Here is a 21,215-nt window from a genome sequence, read left to right on the forward strand (position 1 = left end):
TTTATGTGCGACAAATTTTAAACAAGCACTCTGAAAAAAAGATATTCTAAAGATTCCAGAACATAATGGCACTGTTAATTGGTACCCCGGAAAGAATCCTAGCAGCGTTTGGTATTCTGCCAGTATCCAGTGCGCTGTCAATGTCAGCGTCCAAAAAAACGGTACGAGGAACCACTATAGAAAAATTGTTCTATTATTTTCCCATCGTTTTCATCGTGGGAGCCCTTTTCCTTACCACACAGCAAATCTCCATCAACACTAACGAAATTGAGGTACACCAGAACCCTATTATCCATGGCTTATCCTCCGTGTCAGAAATAGTTTTTCCGTTGGAAGCCGTGGGCGTTCTCAGCATCTTCATGCTAAAGCGGAAATACTGGGACGCTGTCCATGTGGCCATCGCGGAGGTAGTCGAGTATGGCGGAATGCGCAACAAACGCCAATGGTACTGGCAGCGTTATGGGGATTTATATTCGGGGGTGACCTTTATCGCTACCATCCTGTGGACTTATTCCGATTGGCGATCGTTTCTGGACAAACATCCCATATGGTATGAACCGGATTTTCAAAGCGGTTTCGAGCCAGTGCCTATTAAAGCCAGTATGCCGGTGACCGTCGCGGTGTGGATTGTTTTCTGCACACTGCCTCGTTTCTTGTGCCGGCAGATTCATGTCTCCATTATTATACAAGCGATGATTCTCCGGGATTCCTGCAGCGAATACTTTCTAAAGACCATCGCATCGATGCGCACGGCATTGACTGATGACAAGCAGCAAACGAGCATGGTTTCTTCACTGAACGAACTGCGTCACTACCATTTGAAATTGGTACTGTGCACAGAGCTGCTCAACAAAAAGTACAGCTGGGTTGTACTGGCGATTTTTGCCGTGAATGTCGCCATGGTGTGCTCGTTTGTGACATCAGTCATTGCAATACCGCCAACCATAATTTCGGAAATTGTTTTCAAATACGGTAGTATTGGCATCTGCTTTGTTTACGCTGTCATATTTCCCATCCCACTGGTGCAATTCTTCGAAAAGGTGACGTGTGAAAATGTTTTATATTCATCACCACATTTCAAGTTTCTGATTTTTGGGCATGTAATTACTCGAAGTTGTGGTAGAATGTAACAATAAGTACCAGTCCGTACTTCATTATGACTGGCGATACAATACGGTATTTGTATCGCCACAGTATTTGCGAATTAAAGAAATCTTCGTTAATTTTGTGCTTCATTGCAGGCGGACGAGTTTGCTTTTCGGGTGTGTCAGCTCCGCATGGAAGCCGAGAAGCAACTGCAGCCACAGCACCAGGCAGAAACGGCGACCGTAAGTAAACACCACGTTACTGTACTAATACTCGTTTTTCTCTAACAAAAAACTGGAAAGAAATTTATGTCGGGTATGAAAGAAAGCGGCAATTATATAGAATTGTTGTAGGTACAGAACATCTTATTGCTACTGGATAAACTTGAAAAGAAGGCGAGAAATTTTGTCCCATGCATCACCGGTGGCCATCTGGTGTACTACACTCGCGGATTGCTGGCTGGGGTAATTCGTTGTTTGACTTCTGCTTAATATATGGATTTCGTTGCGTCTGAATATGTGAGGCGTTTATAGGTTTGCACCTTTTTAATTTCGGCGGGGATTCTTGCACAGGAAGTGGTTAGTCGTTCGGCAGCGTACAATGCAACGCGTTCGGGTTGTCCGAATGTTGAAACGCAGTCGCTGCTCCGATTCAACGTAACTGTGTAACACTACCTGATGCACTGTAATGGCTAATGACCGGCTGTCTCCAATACTTCTTATTCTGCATGCTTCTCATAAAGCTAAAATATTTCTTACCGTTAGAACGAATCCTCTGTCAGCATTTCGACAACGTGTTTTTATGGTTCAAAATCTTCCTCCAAAGTTGCTCGCTAATATTTCTCTCTCTCTCTTATTTGTTTCCCCTTAGAATCAACATCAACGGAGCAGAGCACTTCGACGTGATTAATTTCAAAAAAGAAAAATGCGGTGTAATAATAGTAATGGAGGTGAATCCCACAAGAGATTCTGTAGGACTTTGCTGTCCCTAAGGACCCAGAAGCCGCTTCTCTAACTGTTAGTTGATTGCTATACAACTTCCAGTCTTCTACTATCGAATTGCTAGCAACTGACGTGCGGTTTCTCATCAACATTCTTATTAACTTAGAACAGTAGGTGGGAAACGCCGTTCCATTAGTGTTTTGCGTAAAGTGCTAGTGTCATAAAACGTAATATGTTTTGGCGGCTTAGATCGACTAAAAAACCCTATAATCATAGCTAAGTACGAGTATTTACTATGGGTTCAAAGTTTCACTCTATTCCACACTTTGCCCCGGCAACAATACTAGCGCTCACTGGCTACTTGCCAGCACATTTAGTGTCTCATGGGTTGCACAAATGGAAATCCTTCACATGCATGCTTTTAGTACTTCCGGTTGCGTTTGTCTTAGGAGGACTCGCACATGCTGCACTGACAATCGCGTCAGAAATCGCCGAAACTCTGGAACCGACACACAAACAGCACGAAAATTCTTTATTATACGGTGTCAGCATTATTTGGAGCAATGTTTTCGCTCTGCAGCCACCAGTTATATCTGGAATTTTCCTCCTTACCAGACATCGCTGGAAGGAAAGCCAAGTGGCTCTGCAAAAAGTTATCCATCTTAGTGGTGTGTCAGCGCAAATAATGCAACGATGGAAAAGCCTCGCTCGTTGTCTGTCGCTGTTTTCGCTTTTTTTCATTGCGATATGGGAATATTTTGACTGGCGCATTTATATGGACACGTATCCAGAACTGTATGACAGTGATTTTCAAAACGGTTTTGCACCCCTGCCAATTAAGGTCACAGCTGTGCAGGTGGTAGCGTTATGGGTGACACTGTGCACTGTCCCGTACTATTTAGTGCAGCAGGTGCATTTGAGCGTTATCTTCAGCGCTTTGCTCGTCCGTGATGCATGCGCCGAAATGCTGTCTGATCTACGTGCATTGTGTGACACAATCAGAATGGGCCGTGAGACTTGTATAACAAAAGATTTGCTGGAAGCGGTGAACAGCTTCCGTAGTTTCCAAATGGCGTTGGTCAGTTGTATGGAAATCCTTAATGCCCTTTACAGTTGGGTGTTGTGCGGGGTATTTGGGTTCAATATGGCGTTGACGGCGTCGTGCCTAGTAAAAATATTCACTGAATCGGGAACTTCCATGATGAATACGGTTTTTAACTGTGCCAACCTTGTCACCTTCTTCAGCGTGGTTGTTTTGTTCTCCATCCCGTTGGTGCAAGCTCAGGAAAAGGTTGCAGCCACACCAGTGATCTAATTAGTTGTTCCACAAAGAGCATCAGTTAACACTCTTCGTTTTTCATCGTAGGCCGAGGAACTCGCATTAGTCTTATATGAACTGCAAGTGTGTGCCGAAGGTCGTATGAAGAAAATGCCAGACTATTTCGCGACGGTACGTAATTTAGGACATCTCATGAAGTCACGGTCGGCGGTACCAACTGGCGATTATTTAAATATAATCCAAACCGGTTTTTAATCCAAAAGTATACTTTTCTTCTTGTCTGATAATTGGCATTAAGTTGAAACGTGAAAACCTTAAACTCTTTCCGATGAAGAACAGGTTTCGAATTTCATCTTTACGGTTCTTGAAAACTAGGATTATCAGCACGTGAAATATCAACTTGAGCTCATGGAGCAGATCGCAAAAAGACATACGCCAGGCTTTTCGGGAGGGTTTGTTGTGTACTCCAGAAACCTTCTAGCCACGGTAAGTGTTAATGGGCTCCAAACGTTTTCGGCCATGTTGACAGTGTAAACAACTTCAGACATTGTTAAACTATACATCGTCATATTATATCTAACTGGACCATAAGGAGAATCATTGGATCTTTGCTATTGTTGCCAACTTGTTCATTTTCATTAGTTTCATTTTCATTTACATTAGTATTGTGTTTTAAGTGATAGCCCCAAGTTTCATTGTGTACTTGTATCGACGCGGAAATTAAGAAACCGTTTTCGGACCCGCTTCGCAAATCGGCCCCATTAATGTCAAAGGAGCTGAATAGCTCTAAACGTGTTTCTTAATTTCTAAACGTAAAATACAATACATTCTAGTTTCAAATGTATCTGACGAACAGGTTCTTTACATCTTTTTTTAGGTTTGTACGATCTTGGTATCGGCGGCGTTATTTGTCCAAGACCTTGTTGATCGGAGTACAAGGAACCAGACAAAACTTTCTTAATTCTACAATCCCCCGTGACGATAAATGTAAACATGAACATTTCGCAAATTTCGTCTTTTGGACCCAATGTGATGGTTCTGAATTTGGAATGTAGCTTTAGACTGCGCTAAAACCTGCAAGTGTTTGCTTCTAAAATGCGTCTACTGGCGTGAAACATGCTGCTTTTACATGTTTTACAGGGACGTTTTTTTCAGATAACTAAACTAACATGCTGCTGAGTAAACTGAACAGTCGTTAAGCTTCACAATAAAGCAAACCTAAATAATTGTTATTCTCAACAATGTGCGAAATAGCTGAGCTTAATAAAAAACTCAACAATAACATGCATGCAGTCATAAACTGTCATTTGAGTACGCTTTATCGACTCTACAACTGTAATCAGAGTGCAAGTACCCCAAAAGACAGACTGTAACAAACATGGTGTTACAGATTGTTTCACAAGACATCATAGCCATTGGCGGCTTTTTGTTTCTCAGTTCGGTACCGTATTTCATTTTGCACCAAAATATCGGCAGCTTTCTATCATCATGCATCGCAAACGCATTCACGCTGGACAATTTAGCGTATCCGTCATCATCATTTATACGGCCACAACGCTGCATCATGCGGCGAGCATAGACGATCCTATGCAGCATCGCAAGAAAGTCTCGTTCTGCTGGGAACGCACAAGATTTGGCTGTGCAGTTGTCTGTTAGCGCTCGCAGCTGAAAGAAATCGCTGGCATCAAGCTCAAATTGAACTCCAAAGGGAGCTCAAAGAACTGAACTTCAGACTGAGCTCGTCGTTTAGCAGTTTCGAAGAATTGGAACATGGCAAAGTCCAAAGCAGTTGCATGTGTTCTTTGAATACTGACCTTTTGTTCAACAGCGGTGTGGGGATATCTGAACGGGCGAAAGTTCATGGATGAACAGCCTCTTTAGTATGGTCGTGATTTCTAAGACGGGTATTAACCGCTGCCTATTAAAGTTGGTGTTTGCGGCGTATGCAACGCGAGTGTCAAAATCATGTTAATGTGAACCTGTACCGCGCATCACCGTTGTGCTCTGCTAGAGTAGGTGTGCGCCTTTCGGCTTTTACATTCGTCAATGGAATTCTGCAACAAACAAAAAGGCACGTACCGTAACTTTTTTTGTGCGTTCAGTGAGATGTTTTTGTTCTTGTACCCTAAATTCTGCACTAGTTGACTAGAAACATAAACCTAATCAGAATCAACTTTATGCAGACTTGAGCGCGGACAAAAATCAGGGGCGGCAGGACGCCGCTATGGAGCATTATTTTACGCAGTTACGATACCAACAAATGTTTCTGTAGTTCTGAACAGATGCCGTCGCGCTGTAGTTCAAAAGAAAATGGAAGATTTTATGTTTTCAGATGAAAACATTTTCATGCAGAATGCAGTATGAGTGCTTTTAAGGTAATTTAAATTTAACAACTAAGTCAATGGCACTCACTGCAACGGTGGCAACGGTGGTCCATATTACCCCAATGTTGTGAGATCGTCCTAAAATAACGTGACAGCTCAGCTCGCATTCCTGTATAAAGTCGATTCTGGTCTACTCTACATGCCAGTATTCACATTTTTTCTGGCGTTTTTCTGAGGAAATTTTGAGTTGTTGATGCACACGTGACACATGAGGCTCCAAAGTGAGCCAGGTATGTAATGTCATACCGGTTGGGAACTGCTGTGGGCAAGCTGTAGTTGCACTAAATTTTATTACTTATAGCGATGCAAATCCCACTTTCAGCACTCGTACTCCACTGTGTTTGGTAAAGACTAGAGATGTACGAGTATTAGTTTAAGTGGAGCATAACGTTATTGCTTCACTTAAACTGATTCAGGCATGGCGGGACAACGTTACTGTAAATGTTCTCGTTTGAAAAAGATAACCATGCAGAAAGGTGTACAAAATTCTTTAGAATACATTTGCCTGTATTTAATGCTAATTTGCTATAGTACGTATTACTTCTATACCATACTCGGTGCATTACCTATTGCCTATTGGATCGTCTTTAATTTGCTTTTATGGCGCTCCGCCTGCTGCCGGAGAAGAGTTTGGCGCTGACCGGCTACTTACCAGTTACCCCCTCTGATAGTGTTTCCAAGATTGCGTAAATGGAAAATCATCGGAAAAGTAATTCTTTATTTCCATTTGCATTCGTACTGAAGGCTTTGCAAACGCATTGCTGCGAGCATAGCTGCCGAAACCGCCGAAAGCCTGCAGACACCGTACAACCCAGACGGATACTTTACGCTATTTGCGTCTTATTGAGCTGTTTCTATGCTTTGCAACCTCCCGTGGTTTCCTTGGTCTATCTGATGACCATGCACTACTGGCATAACTGCCAAACGTACAGCTATGCAAAAGGTCATTGACCTTGGTAACCTTCCAACCCACGCTGTGATCAGATGGAAAGCAATAGCTGGTTGTTTTTCGGTGCTGGCTTTCCTGGTGACTGTATATGGGAGTTCTTCTGATGGTGGATATACCTGAATGATCCGTATTGGAAAGAATGGGACGTTGATGGATATTTTGCACCGTTGCCCATTACGATCACTTATCTGCAAGTTATTCCTTTATGGGTATCGGGTATCCCTATGCACGATTCCCTGTTACTTGGTGCAGCAATTGAAAATTTGCGCCATCACGAACGCGATTATGGTATGCGATGCGTGTGAAGAAATGCAAGCTCGAATGAGGGCTCTTTCTAAAGATATGCACAAGAGAACGCCCTTGGACGTCTTCCGCTTTGTGCAGAATTTTCAGAATTTCCAAATTACGTTATTCGAATGCACAGATTTATTGAACCAAGTTTATAGCTGGACATTGGGTGGCATATTGGGATTTGGCATGATTCTAGCTTGCTCGTTCCTGGCAGTAATTTTGTACAGCAGACCGGAAACTGTAGATAGCGTTGCTTTTGAAAACATTAGATTTGTGGTCTTCTCCGTCATTCTGGCGCTGTTTTCAGTCCCATTGGTATCAATTAACGAGCAGGTAGTGTATTCACATGCATGTATGGTGTGACACGTTGTTTCGCATGGAATTTTGCCAATGTTGTTTTTACAGATAACAGAATTTCCGCTGGCTCTCTATCGTTTACAACTCTCCGTGGAAGATTATATGCAGACAGTGCCGGCGTATGCAAGAGTAAGATGCGGGTACCCATATATGCACCTAATATTATATGACATATCGTACATAATTGCGCACACTTCCTGGTTCAAAAAATTGTCCTTCAACAGCAATCCCAGTATCTGTTGGATCTGTTCGAGGCTATGTGGCAAGCTGCGAACAATTACCCCTTAAGCTTATCTGGAGGATGACTTTTATTTTTTTTTTTATTCAAGACATCTTTTAGCTAATGGAGGCGACGCAAGTTTTCAGGCAATGCATTTGTACAGTTATGACGGATCGTCAAAATTTTCTTCAGATATGCACGATTCTTATATCCACTGCAATCATTGTTCAGGGAATCGTTGATCGAAGTCGACAAACAAAGACTGTCTTTTCCAGAGATTTATGGTAGAACGATTCACTTTGTATCGGTTTTGCTAGCTCCGGCAATACCTCTGGCTGCAGCAACTGCACGATTATCGCCATTAGTGCTGATGTTTTGCTCTTCGTATTCCTTAAATTTTGGAAGAAAACTACCAATGAAAGTTTTCAGTTAAATAGGAATATTACATTCCAGATTTGAAACAGTTAGAAATGTAACTACTTATACTGGTTGTACTGCAACACAGTGAATACTGGTAATTTTGCCGGTATTTTTACCTGGTCCGTAGAGATTGGTTACGTTATGCGTATAAATAACAGAACAGTGTAATTAAGAGAATGAACTTGAAATACGTTACCGTACAGAACTAATAAACAGGAGTTTCCGATTGAAATAAGGTATATCTAATTGCTTGACTCAAGCAAACGAGAAATGTTTATGCGAGTCTTTGTAAGTACGAAGGGCTACAGTATATAAAGTATTTTTATTTCTGCAGTATCTCTACAGTAAGTACATATATAAAGCGCTACATGCTAGCAAGCACATGATACTCCAAAAGTGAAAACCGGTTTTGATTTTTTTTACGAAGCATACGCCATACAGTCATGAGCACATACGGTGTATTGCTTGTACTGTGCATTGTAACTTTACTGTATTGTACAGGCACAATTGCTTGCAGCTTACCGCAACACAAACACAACCATCCAATACGTCATCAGAAAACATTTTTGGTATGCATGCTTAGACGAATCGAATCGAATCGCATGCTTAGACGATTAAATATTTCCTCAGCCATCCGAAGCAATATTGAACAGCTGGTATTTCTGTATGATTAGGTAGGTCGCCATAATCTGGGTTACTCTGATCCTATATAATTACACGTCTGTACTTATTTAATTTACCGAAACAGATTTGTTTCGTTTACGTATTTTGCAAGGAATCGATTTGCAGCAGGGAAGCATCCGAGAGCCTGCTGATCAACAACCTTTAAAGAAGATTCAGATGCCAGATCGCTACAAAATCCGTTACCATGTCCGCGACAATATTATCTACTGCGAAGCAAAGTCGCACGAGGTAGTGCGATGTCGTGTAAAGGAACCAACTCCAGAAAGATCGGGTGCTGAGAACGTGGTTAATCAAGCGAACTTGCAACAGGCAAAACGACGAAAGGGAAATAACGCTGAAAACGAACGCCGTAAGAGGATCAAGGTATTTATTAATCTATTTAAGATTTATTTATTTAGCGGTTTGCGGTCCTTAAAGAATTTAGCGGAGTGACAAAGATCACTTACAGTCTTAAGCGACCATCGCCCATTCGCTGAGCATAGTGGTCCACTAAAGCCACCGTACGAGTAGGTATTTGTTAGGTAAATATGTAACTGTTATTGTTAGATAGCAATTGTTTTCTTTTTATTTCGACAAAAGCCAGTATACATAACAAAATGCCTGCGCCGATTTACACTAATAAAAGTGATCGATGAGATAGCAATTGGAACATCGTACGATCTCAGAACGTTTTGAAAAGTAATTCATTTTGTGTTCAACAATGATTTAAGAACTGCGCCGTTAAATTCGCTTATGTACAGACTACAGAGTACATACACTAGTACTTAAGTTATTTATCACCTTGCTCACCAAGTACAATTAGGATGGAGATGTTATAACTCGTATGTAGCGTCTGTATAATTATACGGCATATACGTATACTATCCTGTTCCGTGAAATTTGCTGGAAACCGAGGAATGGCTTCTAAGTTTTAACTTTTAACTGAAACAATTTTTGGGAGACGGGTTTCTGCAATGGTTTGATTTGATTGATTTGGCTTCGAACAACAAATAACACGTTTTTCCCTTTGATAATTGACATACCTGGAATGAAAGGCGGCACAGTCAAAGCAAAATTATCACCCGGCAAAGTGTTTTTAAAATGCCATAGAGGCTAGACCTAAAAAGAAAGTTTTCAGGAACACTGATAGACCAAGGCATTTGTCCATCGTAGAAGTTGTAGTCCAACACTTGCTCATGATACTGCTGGCCATTCTGGGCGCTCTACGAGTACTAACTGTTATTGCAGCATCCCGCTGTTTTCTGTTGCAGTTCGCGTTGGTAGACTTGAAGAACGAAGTACTGGCAAATGATGATGCAACAGTGTTGCGGAATTTCACAAACAAAAGAATTTTAGAGGAAGGTATGGCCTCACCGACAAAGCCGAATTATGTCCCTTAAAGCCGCATGACGACATATTGCTCAAAATAAAACGTTTACTTCCGGTCCTCGAATTTGTGTTACTGAAGTGCTGAAAGTGCACATGCGAAGTTTTAACCGTGGTTCATCTCGTGTTGACAGCAATGAAAACCTTAAAAGCTCTGGAGACGGTCACACAAGAGCAAAACGAAAAACTGCGAAGATTGAGACAAGCCCTGGCTGGCATGGAGATTATTAAAGCGTAAAGAGTGCAAAAACTATTCCAACTTAAAGTGGCGCCTTATCCTTAAATGCAGCGCATTCGGAGCCTACGTAGGCTGCTTATACAGCTTAGGACAAATTGGTGGCATACCCAACATCTCCACATTCAGTACGAATGCAGCGCAGTGCACTGTACGACTGAGTTCAAAATATCCGTTTCGTACAAGCGCACTGCACCGCTTGCGTACAGAATGCTGGGTATGGGGCTATGCGACCATTTAGTCCTACATTGTATGTATACATATAACAAAAAAACGCTTTTGTCCAAGCGCTTGCTAGGTTACCGCTGATGACTGCCAAATCTCGTTACGGTTCAGACTACTTCTGGCTTCCAATTGCAGAAGTCAAGAAAAAGCTGCAGAAAAGCTATATATTCAACCTACCACAAGTGCTCAGGCAACTCCGGATGAAATTAGACTTCATATGGTTGGTAAACCTTTGTTGATACATCAGGTCCGTTCAAGATTTGAGTATTTTTAGTTTGAGCGAATGATTGATCGACTTTTCCAAACATACGACCACCACGTGGATGCATCCAGTTTCCAGGCGCTGTCCGATACAACCTACTTGTGGCTCGAAGAATACTGCAGTCCCTCCAACATCATGGCCTTGACAGCTGGAGCCCTGCGTGATTGTCAATAATTGTAGTATCACTATCTTTATACTCTTCAAATTTCATGCGCGTATATTTTACGGTTAAACCCGCAATTATTTTTTGTTTGTGCTTTTTTGTATTTATTCTCTTTACTTCGTAATGTAAATTGTAATTATTGTAATTATTTTCTTTAATTTTAGTAGTGTTGTAGTAATACAAAATAGCGTAGCCGCCGCCTCTGGGTGGCAATATTCGAAGTTCATTCTTACGGTCCAGAGACTCTAGAGTCCAGACGGCCGGAACCGGAAGTTCATGGAAGCAACCTGCCTCACGCCCGGTGCGGTTGATCATGCGTTCGTATTGTCCTACGACTGTACCCATTGGCCATTGCACAAAAACAAAAAATTACACTTAGATATTTCAAATTTTTTGCGTATTTATTCGTAATCAATCCAGTTTCGGCGCCTACGTATTACGGTTTCTACGTTCCGATGAAGTTTTTTTGTCTGGCAACAACGCTTTCCTAAGATAGTGCAGCGATCGTACTAAATAATGCTGGCGATGTCACCGATGCGTATTTACTTATTAAGGTTTGTACCGTGCATAGTGCATACAATGATACAGATACACAGTACTGAGTAGACATTTTGTATCGGCATTATTTGGAAGTGAATAGTGAGCCGGGCCGCGTCACTAAGCCGGGTTAAAGAAAAAAAGTGGCTATGGCTGTTCGTTGCACCCTTTGGTCGATTGCCAATTTCGGAAGCAACCCCACCCAGCAAGCATTCCCGTGGCGCCAGTCCTGAAGAAAAGTGTATGGATTAAAATTATACGTTCGCTTGCAAGAAAGTTTTCTCCAACCCGTGCCGGAACAACTTCAAGTCTCCACATACGGTACTTATTAAATTTCCCACATACCTACTGGAAGAGCCAGGGGTACGGCATCACACGTTCTGTTTGAATAAGGTCATGTAGCCATGCATTTCTCGTTTGTGCCTGAAAAAATGTTGGCTGTAGCTGGTTTTCTGCGGCTTGACACAGCTTTTCTGGCCCTACCAAGTTCAAAATGGAGGTGTCTTGTCTTCTGTATTTCCGCAATTCCCTACGTTTTCATATTGGGTGGCTTCTGCCTGTTCATATTAGAAGCGGCCTCATGTGGAGGAACTGCTTCCGAAATCCCGTATGGCGCAACCGAAAATCCCATTATCTATGCAATCAGCCTGGTTTGGAACGTTATGTTTGTTTTGCAGCCACCCGTAGTTGCATTGATCTTTCTACTTAAAAGACAAAAATGGCACCACACACGAATCCTCATCCATAGAATAATTCAGTCCAGTGGTGTGGGAGCAGAACATCTGAGCCGACTACAAAGGATAGCGAGCGTGGCAACGCTCGCCAGCTTATGCACGACTATCGCCTGGGAGTATTTTGAATGGCGCAACTACATTGATGTGGATCCAGTCTGGTATTTATCTGACGACGCGTTTGATCCGCTGCCTCTTAAGGTCACCACGACGCAGTACATTGTGCTATGGGTATTCTTCTGTACTGTCCCCTATTATTTAATTCAGCAGATGCATATCTCTGTCATTATGACTACCTTGTTACTGCAACAAACCGGCGACCAATTTGCAGCGAAAATGAACTTGTTATGTGAACAAATGGCGCAAAAAAACGCTCCCTTAACCGAAGTAATTAAATCCATCAACGATTTCCAGGAATACTGTCGACAACTGCTACCCTGCATGCATGCGGTAAACCACACACACAGTTGGGTGCTGTGGTTTATTTCTGGATTTAATCTCGCTTTATGCTGCTCGTTTATAGTACTTATAGTCCTGAACTCAACCACCATCTTCGCATATGGCAGCTTGGTTTTGTTTTTCTGTCTGGTAGAACTGTTTTCGATACCACTTGTGGCCTTTTATGAGAAGGTGATACCGTTGCGCTTTAATATCTTAGTTTTGTCAATTTTATTATACTTATTTCAGGCTGGACAGTTTCCTTTGATACTGTATCGGCTCCAAACATATGCGTTGGATCGACTGTTTGTAGAGGACAGTCCTACCTAAGTAAGCGGATCTTCGCGAGAAACCTTTCGCATCTCATGGGATGTGTGTATGTATAACGTGCGCTCTTTAGGGATGGCGAACTGTAGTTTCTCGACTGGATCGTCTGGAAAAAACCTTCAGGGTGTATAGCCCATGTTACACGGGAGCCGGTTTAGTCCGGTACACAAGGGGAATTTTGGCCAAGGTGCGTTTACATACCTATGCTCCACCTTCGTTTTCGCTCTATTTGTAACTGGATACCAAGCCAAACCATATTGAGCGAAAAACGAAGGACCAACGATAGCACCCACGGGATGAGCTCCTGTGGTGCATTGTTTACAGCATCGTTATGCTCGCGGTGTGCTAACACACCGAGAACTTGTATTTCTCTGCCGGCAGACATTCTTCCTTATGGTACTAGAGGGTGGTAGTGTAGTTACTATAAGTCACTGCAATAAAATTATTAAATTAATGATTTTGTGCTTGCGATACAGCACCGCACAAAGCGAAGTGAGCCACAAGCCAGCAGTGCATGGAGTTTTGTTTACGGTTAAGTCGGTTATCGAAGTAATTATGATTATTTTAGGTCTGCACTATTCTGGTTTCCGCCGCTATTTGCATTCGAGAAATTGTCGATCGAAGCAAGGACAGTGTCGCTAAAGACAGTTAACGTTAACATTCTGTATCTACACACTGCAACCACATCATTGTGTACGCATTTGAATCCAAATGTAACGCTTTGTTGAAAACTGGAACGTTAATTATATTTGCACTTAAATTCAAAGTCCGTAGATATGCACATGATAGCTTTTTCCCGCATTTTTATCGGAGAGATCACATTGCTGAAGTTTAGCAGCTCATATGACCTTATCAAGAAAAATCGTGAAAACCGTGCTTTGTACTTACAATTATTAAGTTACACAGAAGCCAAAAAAGACGTTCTTTAAAGTATGTATTTGTTGGTACATAGTGTTACTTACTTGTCATTACAGTTACTGCAGTACAACAGTACGCAACACCTTGAATGTCCAAAATATAATTTTTCCAACAGGTTTTGTGCATTCCCTCACATTGTCAAAGACAAAACCAACAAAAAAGACGTAACCGAGACAAGAGATGCAAAGCATTACATAACTAATTTCCAGTCCGTCACATCAGTAGCAAATCAGGATATCGATTTTATTTATGCCTTGCACGTCCCGGCATATTGCTCCCAGTTTTTGCCACCATTATCGTTTTCTCCAGCTCAACTGGAAGAAGTGAATATTGTGTTCAGTCACACAATGCATTTATTCTACTCCGGTTAACGATTCCTTGAGCCAGTATCGCCGCTGATAATAGCATCGCACACGCCTGCAACCGAGTCAGTCTATATACAGATACTGCATTTAAATCACTATAGTAATACTTAATAGTATTAATTTAATACTTATTGTGAATTTGAACGCTGCATAACATTACGTACTTTGGCCAGAACATGTCTCGAATAAACGACAAAATCGCTTCCGCTAAAACACAAATTGTGGTCCTGCGATATATCCTCCATGTATTCCAATACATGTATTAAAAATCGGAACTCCTAAAGGCAGTTATACATAATACAAGTTCGTTGCCCACAATAGCACCAGTGTCAATATGTTTCCTGGCGTGGAATCAACGCTAAGTCGCTAACTAGTTATTATGCCTACTTTATGTCGTACTTCTTTGTATTCCGGTGTCATCTTCTTGAGGTTCTCAACAGCCATTTGTAACTGGTACAATAACAACGGAATTCTTCTACCCTGTTGTTTAAAAAGTTGTTTGTGTACTTATTTTAAAAGAGACAAAACTTTTAAAGCGCGTGTAGAACAGAGTAAAGGTCATCATTAAAAATACAAGTACGTACCTGCTCGTGTACTTGAACCAACGGAATAGAAAATACTACCACGATACCGAGGAATGTGATCAAACTGGCATAGTTGAAGATCAATACCGTAACGACTTCTGATGGACTAAACATCACCATAGCCAGAAAACAACATGTCAGTATGGTATTAAATCCGAATATACTGCACAGTACGGAATTCCAGAGCGTATTCAGGTCGTGCAGACAGTTAACCAGTTCGACATAGAAACTGTAGAAACTTAGCACAGTGCGAGAAATTCCAACGGGCAAACATCGGTTGTTTTGAATGTCGGTACAGAGAACTTGTAATCGGTGCAACATTTCCGCACAAGCATCGCGCAGCACAATGGCGCTCAATATAACACAGATGTGCAGCTGTTGGACTAAATAGTATGGAATGGTACACAAGGCAATCCAAATCAGTAACGTGTTCGTGACGCTGATTTTTATCGGGAGCGGCGTGTAGCCTTGCTGAAAATCTTTGTCATTATTGTATCGCGTACGCAGCAAACAACAACAGTTTTTTCTCTCGTTCGGCATTTATTTCTGAGCATATGAAATACCAACAAAAACCAAACAAAAACAGGATGGTTGCACCGAGGGTGCAACCGAAAACCTCCAAAACGCCCAGAACAAAGCAAAAAACAAACCAAGGAACGGGGAACGAGAAAGGAACCATCCGAGTCAATTAGGAAAGGTGTCGCAATAGAATTGTGGAGTACTGTAGCCGCAAGTCGTAGTCCCGCGATACGTAGCGTTCAAAACAACGGCTCCTCCAGTTTCCTTGCGCTTTCAATACGTCGGTTGGTACATCCAAAGAGTGGGCATATGTTGCTGCACCACGCCTAAAGGAATGTGCTGATACACGGGCTGCTGATAGGCCGGCATGGTGTAATGTTGACCGTAGTAAGGCGTTGAGCCTGTTAGCCGACAAAGGAACAACCAAATTATGGTGCGCGTAAGAAAATAGAGCACTTTGTGAAGATGATGGCAGTTTTGCCAACAACACTTGCAGTGCGCTTGTGGGGCATAACGGATGTGATGCGGGCAGCTTAGGTACTGGAATCCGTAGAGTACAGCTTTGAAACCGGTTGGTTTTGAGCTGTTTCACGGTAAGTACAGTTACTTTTTCCCCGAAAGAAACGTCACTAGGCCTTAAATGTAACCCGCGCTTGTTATAAAACAAATGGGAAGATCGTAACATGGAGAAAAGGCTATCAAACATGCGGCCCAAAAACAATAACGGAAACGGCGTTCTACTTTTGGCAGTTGATTATTTATAGCAAAAAGTTCGGTTATACCTAATGCGCGTCTTCTGTGTGGAAGTTCGGACCGCTGCCGTTGGACTCCACTTAAAGCGCGTTTAACTGCAAAATGCGAAAGGTCAGGAGAGGGATGGCCGTGAAAGTTATTAAACGATACTAATCCGTTTACATAATTTATGACAGAAGAAAACTCTAACGTGCGAGATAAGTGTGAGATAAACAAGCAGACAGTATGTACCGAAGTCGGTAATGCCCGTAAATTATACTGCTGACAAAACTTCTCAAAACAACGCCACTGGGAGGAACGGGTACGCTGTGTAGATTTAGCCATCCCCTGCATTTGCAAACGTTTCAATCGTTGTTCCAGAGCGTGAATTTGGGTAGCTACAAAGAACATCGCGCGGTAAGTTGGGACCAGGAAAAGGCTTTGCAAAGCTTTGTAAAAACCGGCTCCCCTGGCTCGGTGAATCGGTTAAGCGACTAAGAGCGTCCGCTTGAACAGTTAAAACACCGGCCGAATGTACAGCAGCAACACGAAAGTTAAAGCGCAAACTGGCATAATAAACCGCTTTGAGCCAGAGTAGTGCTTCATAATTCTTTGTGCTACCGCGATTTAAAAACACAACTGTTTGCGTGTTGTCGCTGAGAACAAGCACTTTACAGCCCGAGAATAATGGTGCCCATACTAGCAGCGGGAGGCATGCTGCAATTAGCTCCAAAAAATTAATATTAGCGCGCAAGTTAGTACTGGTTGTGGGTGCTGCCATCCAGTTTCTTGTGAAACCCGCTGGAATCAGCGCAGAGGTGATGTCCACCCAACAACCTGCTAACCACTGATCATTAAACACCGCGCCATAACCGGAAAACGAGGCGTCAGTACTAATTGTTAATGTTGGCCAGATTTTCCCCAGTTCAACTGGGCATAAGCCATTGACCGTTGCCGAAAATTTGTGCCACCATTCCAGTTCCCTGCGCAATATTGCGGTTAGCCGGAATTTATCTTGGGCGCGCTTAAGCTGTGCGATGCAATCATAAAACATGCGCGCGAAAGTTCGGGCGCCATAAACAGCTTTACTGGCAAAAGCCATATGACCGGCGATAATTTGCAGTTCTTTTTTTGTAAGCTTTTGCTTCTGAGAATATGCATATGCCAACTCTGACAATGTTTGCATCTTGTCAACCGGCAATTCCAAGCGTTCGTTGACTGAGTCAATGATATAGCCTAGAAATTGTATACGCTGAGTTGGCAAGATGATTTTTTCGTGCTTTACTTCAAAACCCAGTGACGTTAGCAGAGATATTAAGTCACGTTGAGCTAACTGGCAAGCTTCAAAGGTGTAGGCGATCACCAAAAAATCATCTAAGTATGCTATAACACAATGACCACGCCGGCGCATCATGCGTACAATCGCTTTCGATATACGATGAAAAATATGTGGGGCATTTGAAAGTCCGAAACACAGAAAATTATCGATATAATAATTTTCAGCCTCGTTTTCAAATTTCCACGCAAAACCTTGTAACTGTCGGTGAGGTGGATATACCGGCACCCAGCGGTACGCAGATTTAATATTAGTGATTGCGAAAAAAGAACCCGGCTTAGCAATCTCACACACATGATCGATAGAATCAAAAGTAAATGATTCTGCTTCGATATAAGAATTAAGAGAACATTCAAAAGGCCGGCTGCAATCTGTAATTGGACGCGGGATCAAAGAGCCTTTCTTGGGAACGGCTCCTATCGCGTGCACGCGAAGTGGTTTATGAGCTTGTTTTGAGAAACGTCCCATATTTAACTCTTCGCGAAAAAGCTCATCAAGCAAAGGCTTGCTGCTGGGATTCAAAGCACTGGCATAATTAGCACATGCAGCAGGGACAATAACATCAAGATTATTCACTAATCTGAAGCCCTCTGCTATCCCAGTAAGAAGAAAAACAGCGTCTTCATCACAGTGCAATTCTCTTTTCCAGACACCGAGTGAACGGGTGAGAGAACACCTGTGAAGGAGATCTGTGTCAATAACTATTGCCTTGCCGCCAATCTGGACTGATGGTGCGCTAATTACGGCGGCAAGGCTTGGTGTTTCACGTGGCACTGTGACCGGCAGCGCGATTGTTTGCTCTGCCACAATTTGCCGCTTGGTGGTTGGCGCCGCAGTGGCCACACACGTGCGGAAAACCGGTACATGTGTTTGCTGTACACCGGTTATCTTGCCACAAAAAACAACATGCATGCCGGTATCGTTTTGGCTGCTTATAGGAACGAAAAAACTGTTTCTTATTAACTTTGTGGCTTTCCTCATGACGGCGTGTCTTTGCATGAAAAAATTTATCACACAACATGGCACGCTCCTGCACGCTAGAAAGTTCAAACTTTTCAAAATCTGCCTGTCGACGGAACTCATCGTCGAATTTAAGAACCGCATAGTCATCATAATCTCGCTGACGTACTGACAAAAACTCCAGGTATTCCAGATAGTCTTCGAGGGATTTCTGGTAAACTCCCGAGACTGTTCTGGCTAAACGAAGTGCCGTACGCAGACTATACACCATGAACTCAGAGAACGAGATGTCTGTAGGCGTAGGCCGGCGTTTTTTGCCGTTTGCATTTACTTTATACGGTGCTTGATGATGCGGCCGAGGCAGATTACGCGCATGCGATGAAAGTTTCATATATCTGCTTCGCGACTCGAAACGAGTACGTGAACGTGATACAGAGCGACTTGCAGATGACTCACCCGATGCGGAAGACGGATCGGTGTGGTGATGATGTTGACCACCGTGGTGATGGTGCTGATCGTTGTGGTGACGCGGCTGACTGCTCTGAGGACTGCTACGACCGCGATGTCCACCGCGCCCGGATCCACGAGATGCAACTGAGTGGTGGCCGGAACGATGCCCTGTGTGGCGGCGATCAAAAAGCTAACACGATTCGCTGCGGTATCAAATGTCCAAAGACTAGTTGAACCTTGGCAGCGAAAAACTAAAACTAAAAAAGCTGTTGAGGATAAAGCTTCCCGGGACAGCTATTTATACGGTCTCCTTCGGGGCGGTGTTACATCCCGCTTCCCCATGAAGTGACCAATGGCTAACACGCTGCCAATAATCGCACAGGTTACGCAGTAACCTTAGGCCATAAAAACGGGGATCGTTGTCCATGTACGACCGCCAATCCAAAAACTCCCACATGACTGTTACAAATAAACTTATCAACGACAGGAAGCGTGCGATTGATTTCCATCTGCACAATCTCGTAATTCGCGTACCGCTTAAATCTGCCAGATTTTCCACCGACCGTTGAGCACGGTGCCAAGAAGTGCGTTTACAAAGGAAAAGGAATAAGACAACTGTCGGTTGGAAGACAAAAATCATGTTCCACATCACGCTCAGTGCGTGAAGAGTGGGGTTCTCCCGTGTGCTGTACGGTGTATGCAAAATCTCCGCGACGAATTCGGCAGTTATAAGAATGGAATGGGCTAGTCCACCTAATATAAAGGCCATCGGCAATAAAACGGTCCATCGAGCCGTACACTTCCATTTCGAAGAGCAATTGCAAAAGGTATGCAGCGGTAGGACGCCGATTGCTAGCAGCAACGTTTCCGGCAAAAAACGGAACTCCATTTGTGCGCTAAAGTAAACTTGTATATAGAAACATGTACCTGTGAAACGATGTTTTTCGTTAGAATGGGATGCTAGAATGAATAACCGTACGCTTTCCCGGGAAACTGAGTTATTTGATGGTTCTAGAACATCCCTTGGGATGCCGCTTTGTGCCCGTGACTGTGAGTAAACCTCTTTCAGTAAAACGTGTCTGTTGTCAAACTGTAACTCTCTGTTCGGCTCGACATAGCATTCTGACTACGGGGGGACACCACAAACCATGCTTTACTGGAGACCGGTTGGTCAACTTTAGCAGATGCCTGTTGAGAAAAGTAATCGAAAAGAGAAAAGCTTCAAAAAAGCGGATGCCCTAATTACCTTAAGCTTGTGAGTCATATTGCGAACCGTTCGTTTATCTTAATGGCTATATACAGTACTACTGTCCGCTGGACTTCTTGCACAAGGAGCCTTGGAGTGGAACAAGGAAAACCCACTCATTCGAGGGGATTGCAGTAGATAGTTGTTCGGCTTTTGTAATCTGCACCAAATTTTATCGGCCGTGATTAAAGTTTCTAGTGGTAGTTGTACGGTTCAACCTGTACCACACCATGCGTCAATAGTGGCTAGAATGGTACAGTATTGTTACTCACTACTATTGCACAGTATTTGTAAACATTGTTCATGTATGGATAGATTTGCATTTGCCCGTGGAGCCGGTGTCTTGTGGGCAGCATGTTTTAATACCCAGGTACTGCTAAGTGGTTAGCGCACTGGCAAAGGTTTAATTTCTTATTGTCAACGTTTACATAACTGCACAGTGCACAGTTTGTCATGCTTTGTATATCGGTCGAACACAGCATTCAGAACTGGAAGAAGTTCTTAATTACTCTTTGGCGGCTTAAACTGGCGATTGTTCGTTGTCCGTACAATGACGTCGCCAAACGCCAATATTATGTTATTCACTACCATAAAAAAACCTAGAAGTTAATATCGAAATGCCAGAAAAAAAGGTGCACAGTGCTCGATCAACTCCGCCATAATATTAAAGCACTCTTAACAAACTTTAATGTTACTCGTATACATATAATGCACGCTGCGTAACTGCGTGTACAAATAATATCTTTACATTAAGAATTCAGGATATCGACAAATTATCTTCATGAAAAATACCGCCGGATACATTCCGTGTTTGGCTGGTAGGTTAAGGAGCCATTTTAACCGAAAAAATCTAAAAAAATAACCGAACGCCACCCGAAAAGCTGAAGGCTCTCGATTATACAGTAAACCGCAAACCACAATTGTGCACTCGCTCTACGAAGAACCTATTTATCGTTAGTATCAGGTGTATTCTCTAGATCTATCTGAATATTCCTGGGTTTATGCAAATTTGGAATAATATTCTGTTTATTTGTTTTGCATTTTGATTATAATCTAGCCAAAAAAATTTAGCCAAAAAAATTTAAAGACGCTACGATCATTCACCAAATAGCTGCATTAGAAGCCCCGATGGCGTTAACCGGACAGCACTTCTCTGATTTTTATTTCCTAAAATTTTTTATTTCATTTTGGCGATACAATACAGTCACAAA

The 21,215-nt window shown here is 42.6% G+C and overlaps 3 protein-coding genes and 1 long non-coding RNA gene across 9 annotated transcripts; 3 read left to right on the plus strand and 1 right to left on the minus strand.

The window, feature by feature from the left end:
* The first annotated feature begins 2,251 nt into the window (after nt 1-2,251).
* On the plus strand, nt 2,252-4,484 carry LOC129600134 (uncharacterized). Its single transcript, XM_055498540.1, has 4 exons — nt 2,252-3,318; nt 3,394-3,477; nt 3,682-3,792; nt 4,184-4,484. Exons 1-4 carry the CDS (start codon nt 2,323-2,325, stop codon nt 4,265-4,267), a joined length of 1,275 nt encoding a protein of 424 aa, XP_055354515.1. The 5' UTR covers nt 2,252-2,322; the 3' UTR covers nt 4,268-4,484.
* A 3,991-nt stretch (nt 4,485-8,475) lies between these two features.
* On the plus strand, nt 8,476-11,241 carry LOC129600141 (max-like protein X). Of its 2 annotated transcripts, none has more exons than XM_055498555.1 (6): nt 8,476-8,601; nt 8,717-8,974; nt 9,862-9,952; nt 10,111-10,210; nt 10,572-10,656; nt 10,711-11,241. In XM_055498555.1, the coding sequence occupies exons 2-6, from the start codon at nt 8,768-8,770 to the stop codon at nt 10,870-10,872; spliced, it is 645 nt and encodes a 214-aa protein (XP_055354530.1). In that variant the 5' UTR covers nt 8,476-8,601; nt 8,717-8,767; the 3' UTR covers nt 10,873-11,241. The 2 variants fall into 2 exon arrangements, with proteins under 2 accessions (XP_055354530.1, XP_055354529.1); XM_055498554.1 differs by having other exon boundaries at nt 8,519-8,601; nt 8,703-8,974.
* Nucleotides 11,242-12,704: 1,463 nt separating this feature from the next.
* Nucleotides 12,705-13,758, plus strand: LOC129600143 (uncharacterized). Its single transcript, XR_008692024.1, has 4 exons — nt 12,705-12,759; nt 12,817-12,897; nt 12,968-13,081; nt 13,463-13,758. It is a non-coding gene; the product is annotated as an uncharacterized LOC129600143 (long non-coding RNA).
* LOC129600135 (uncharacterized) lies at nt 13,696-19,780 on the minus strand. 5 transcript variants are annotated; one of them, XM_055498544.1, is made up of 6 exons: nt 19,686-19,780; nt 19,159-19,654; nt 14,762-15,244; nt 14,577-14,657; nt 14,342-14,384; nt 13,696-14,229 (listed from the first exon to the last, which is right to left on the minus strand). In XM_055498544.1, the coding sequence occupies exons 2-6, from the start codon at nt 19,645-19,647 to the stop codon at nt 14,180-14,182; spliced, it is 1,146 nt and encodes a 381-aa protein (XP_055354519.1). In that variant the 5' UTR covers nt 19,648-19,654; nt 19,686-19,780; the 3' UTR covers nt 13,696-14,179. The 5 variants fall into 5 exon arrangements, with proteins under 5 accessions (XP_055354519.1, XP_055354517.1, XP_055354516.1 ...); XM_055498542.1 differs by having other exon boundaries at nt 14,342-14,455; nt 19,686-19,773; XM_055498541.1 differs by having other exon boundaries at nt 14,342-14,455; nt 14,565-14,657; nt 19,686-19,772.
* Between the last annotated feature and the right edge of the window lie 1,435 nt (nt 19,781-21,215).

This window comes from Paramacrobiotus metropolitanus, unplaced genomic scaffold (genome assembly GCF_019649055.1).
Source record: "Paramacrobiotus metropolitanus isolate TYO unplaced genomic scaffold, Prichtersi_v1.0 Parri_scaffold0000164, whole genome shotgun sequence".
NCBI lineage: Eukaryota > Metazoa > Tardigrada > Eutardigrada > Parachela > Macrobiotidae > Paramacrobiotus > Paramacrobiotus metropolitanus.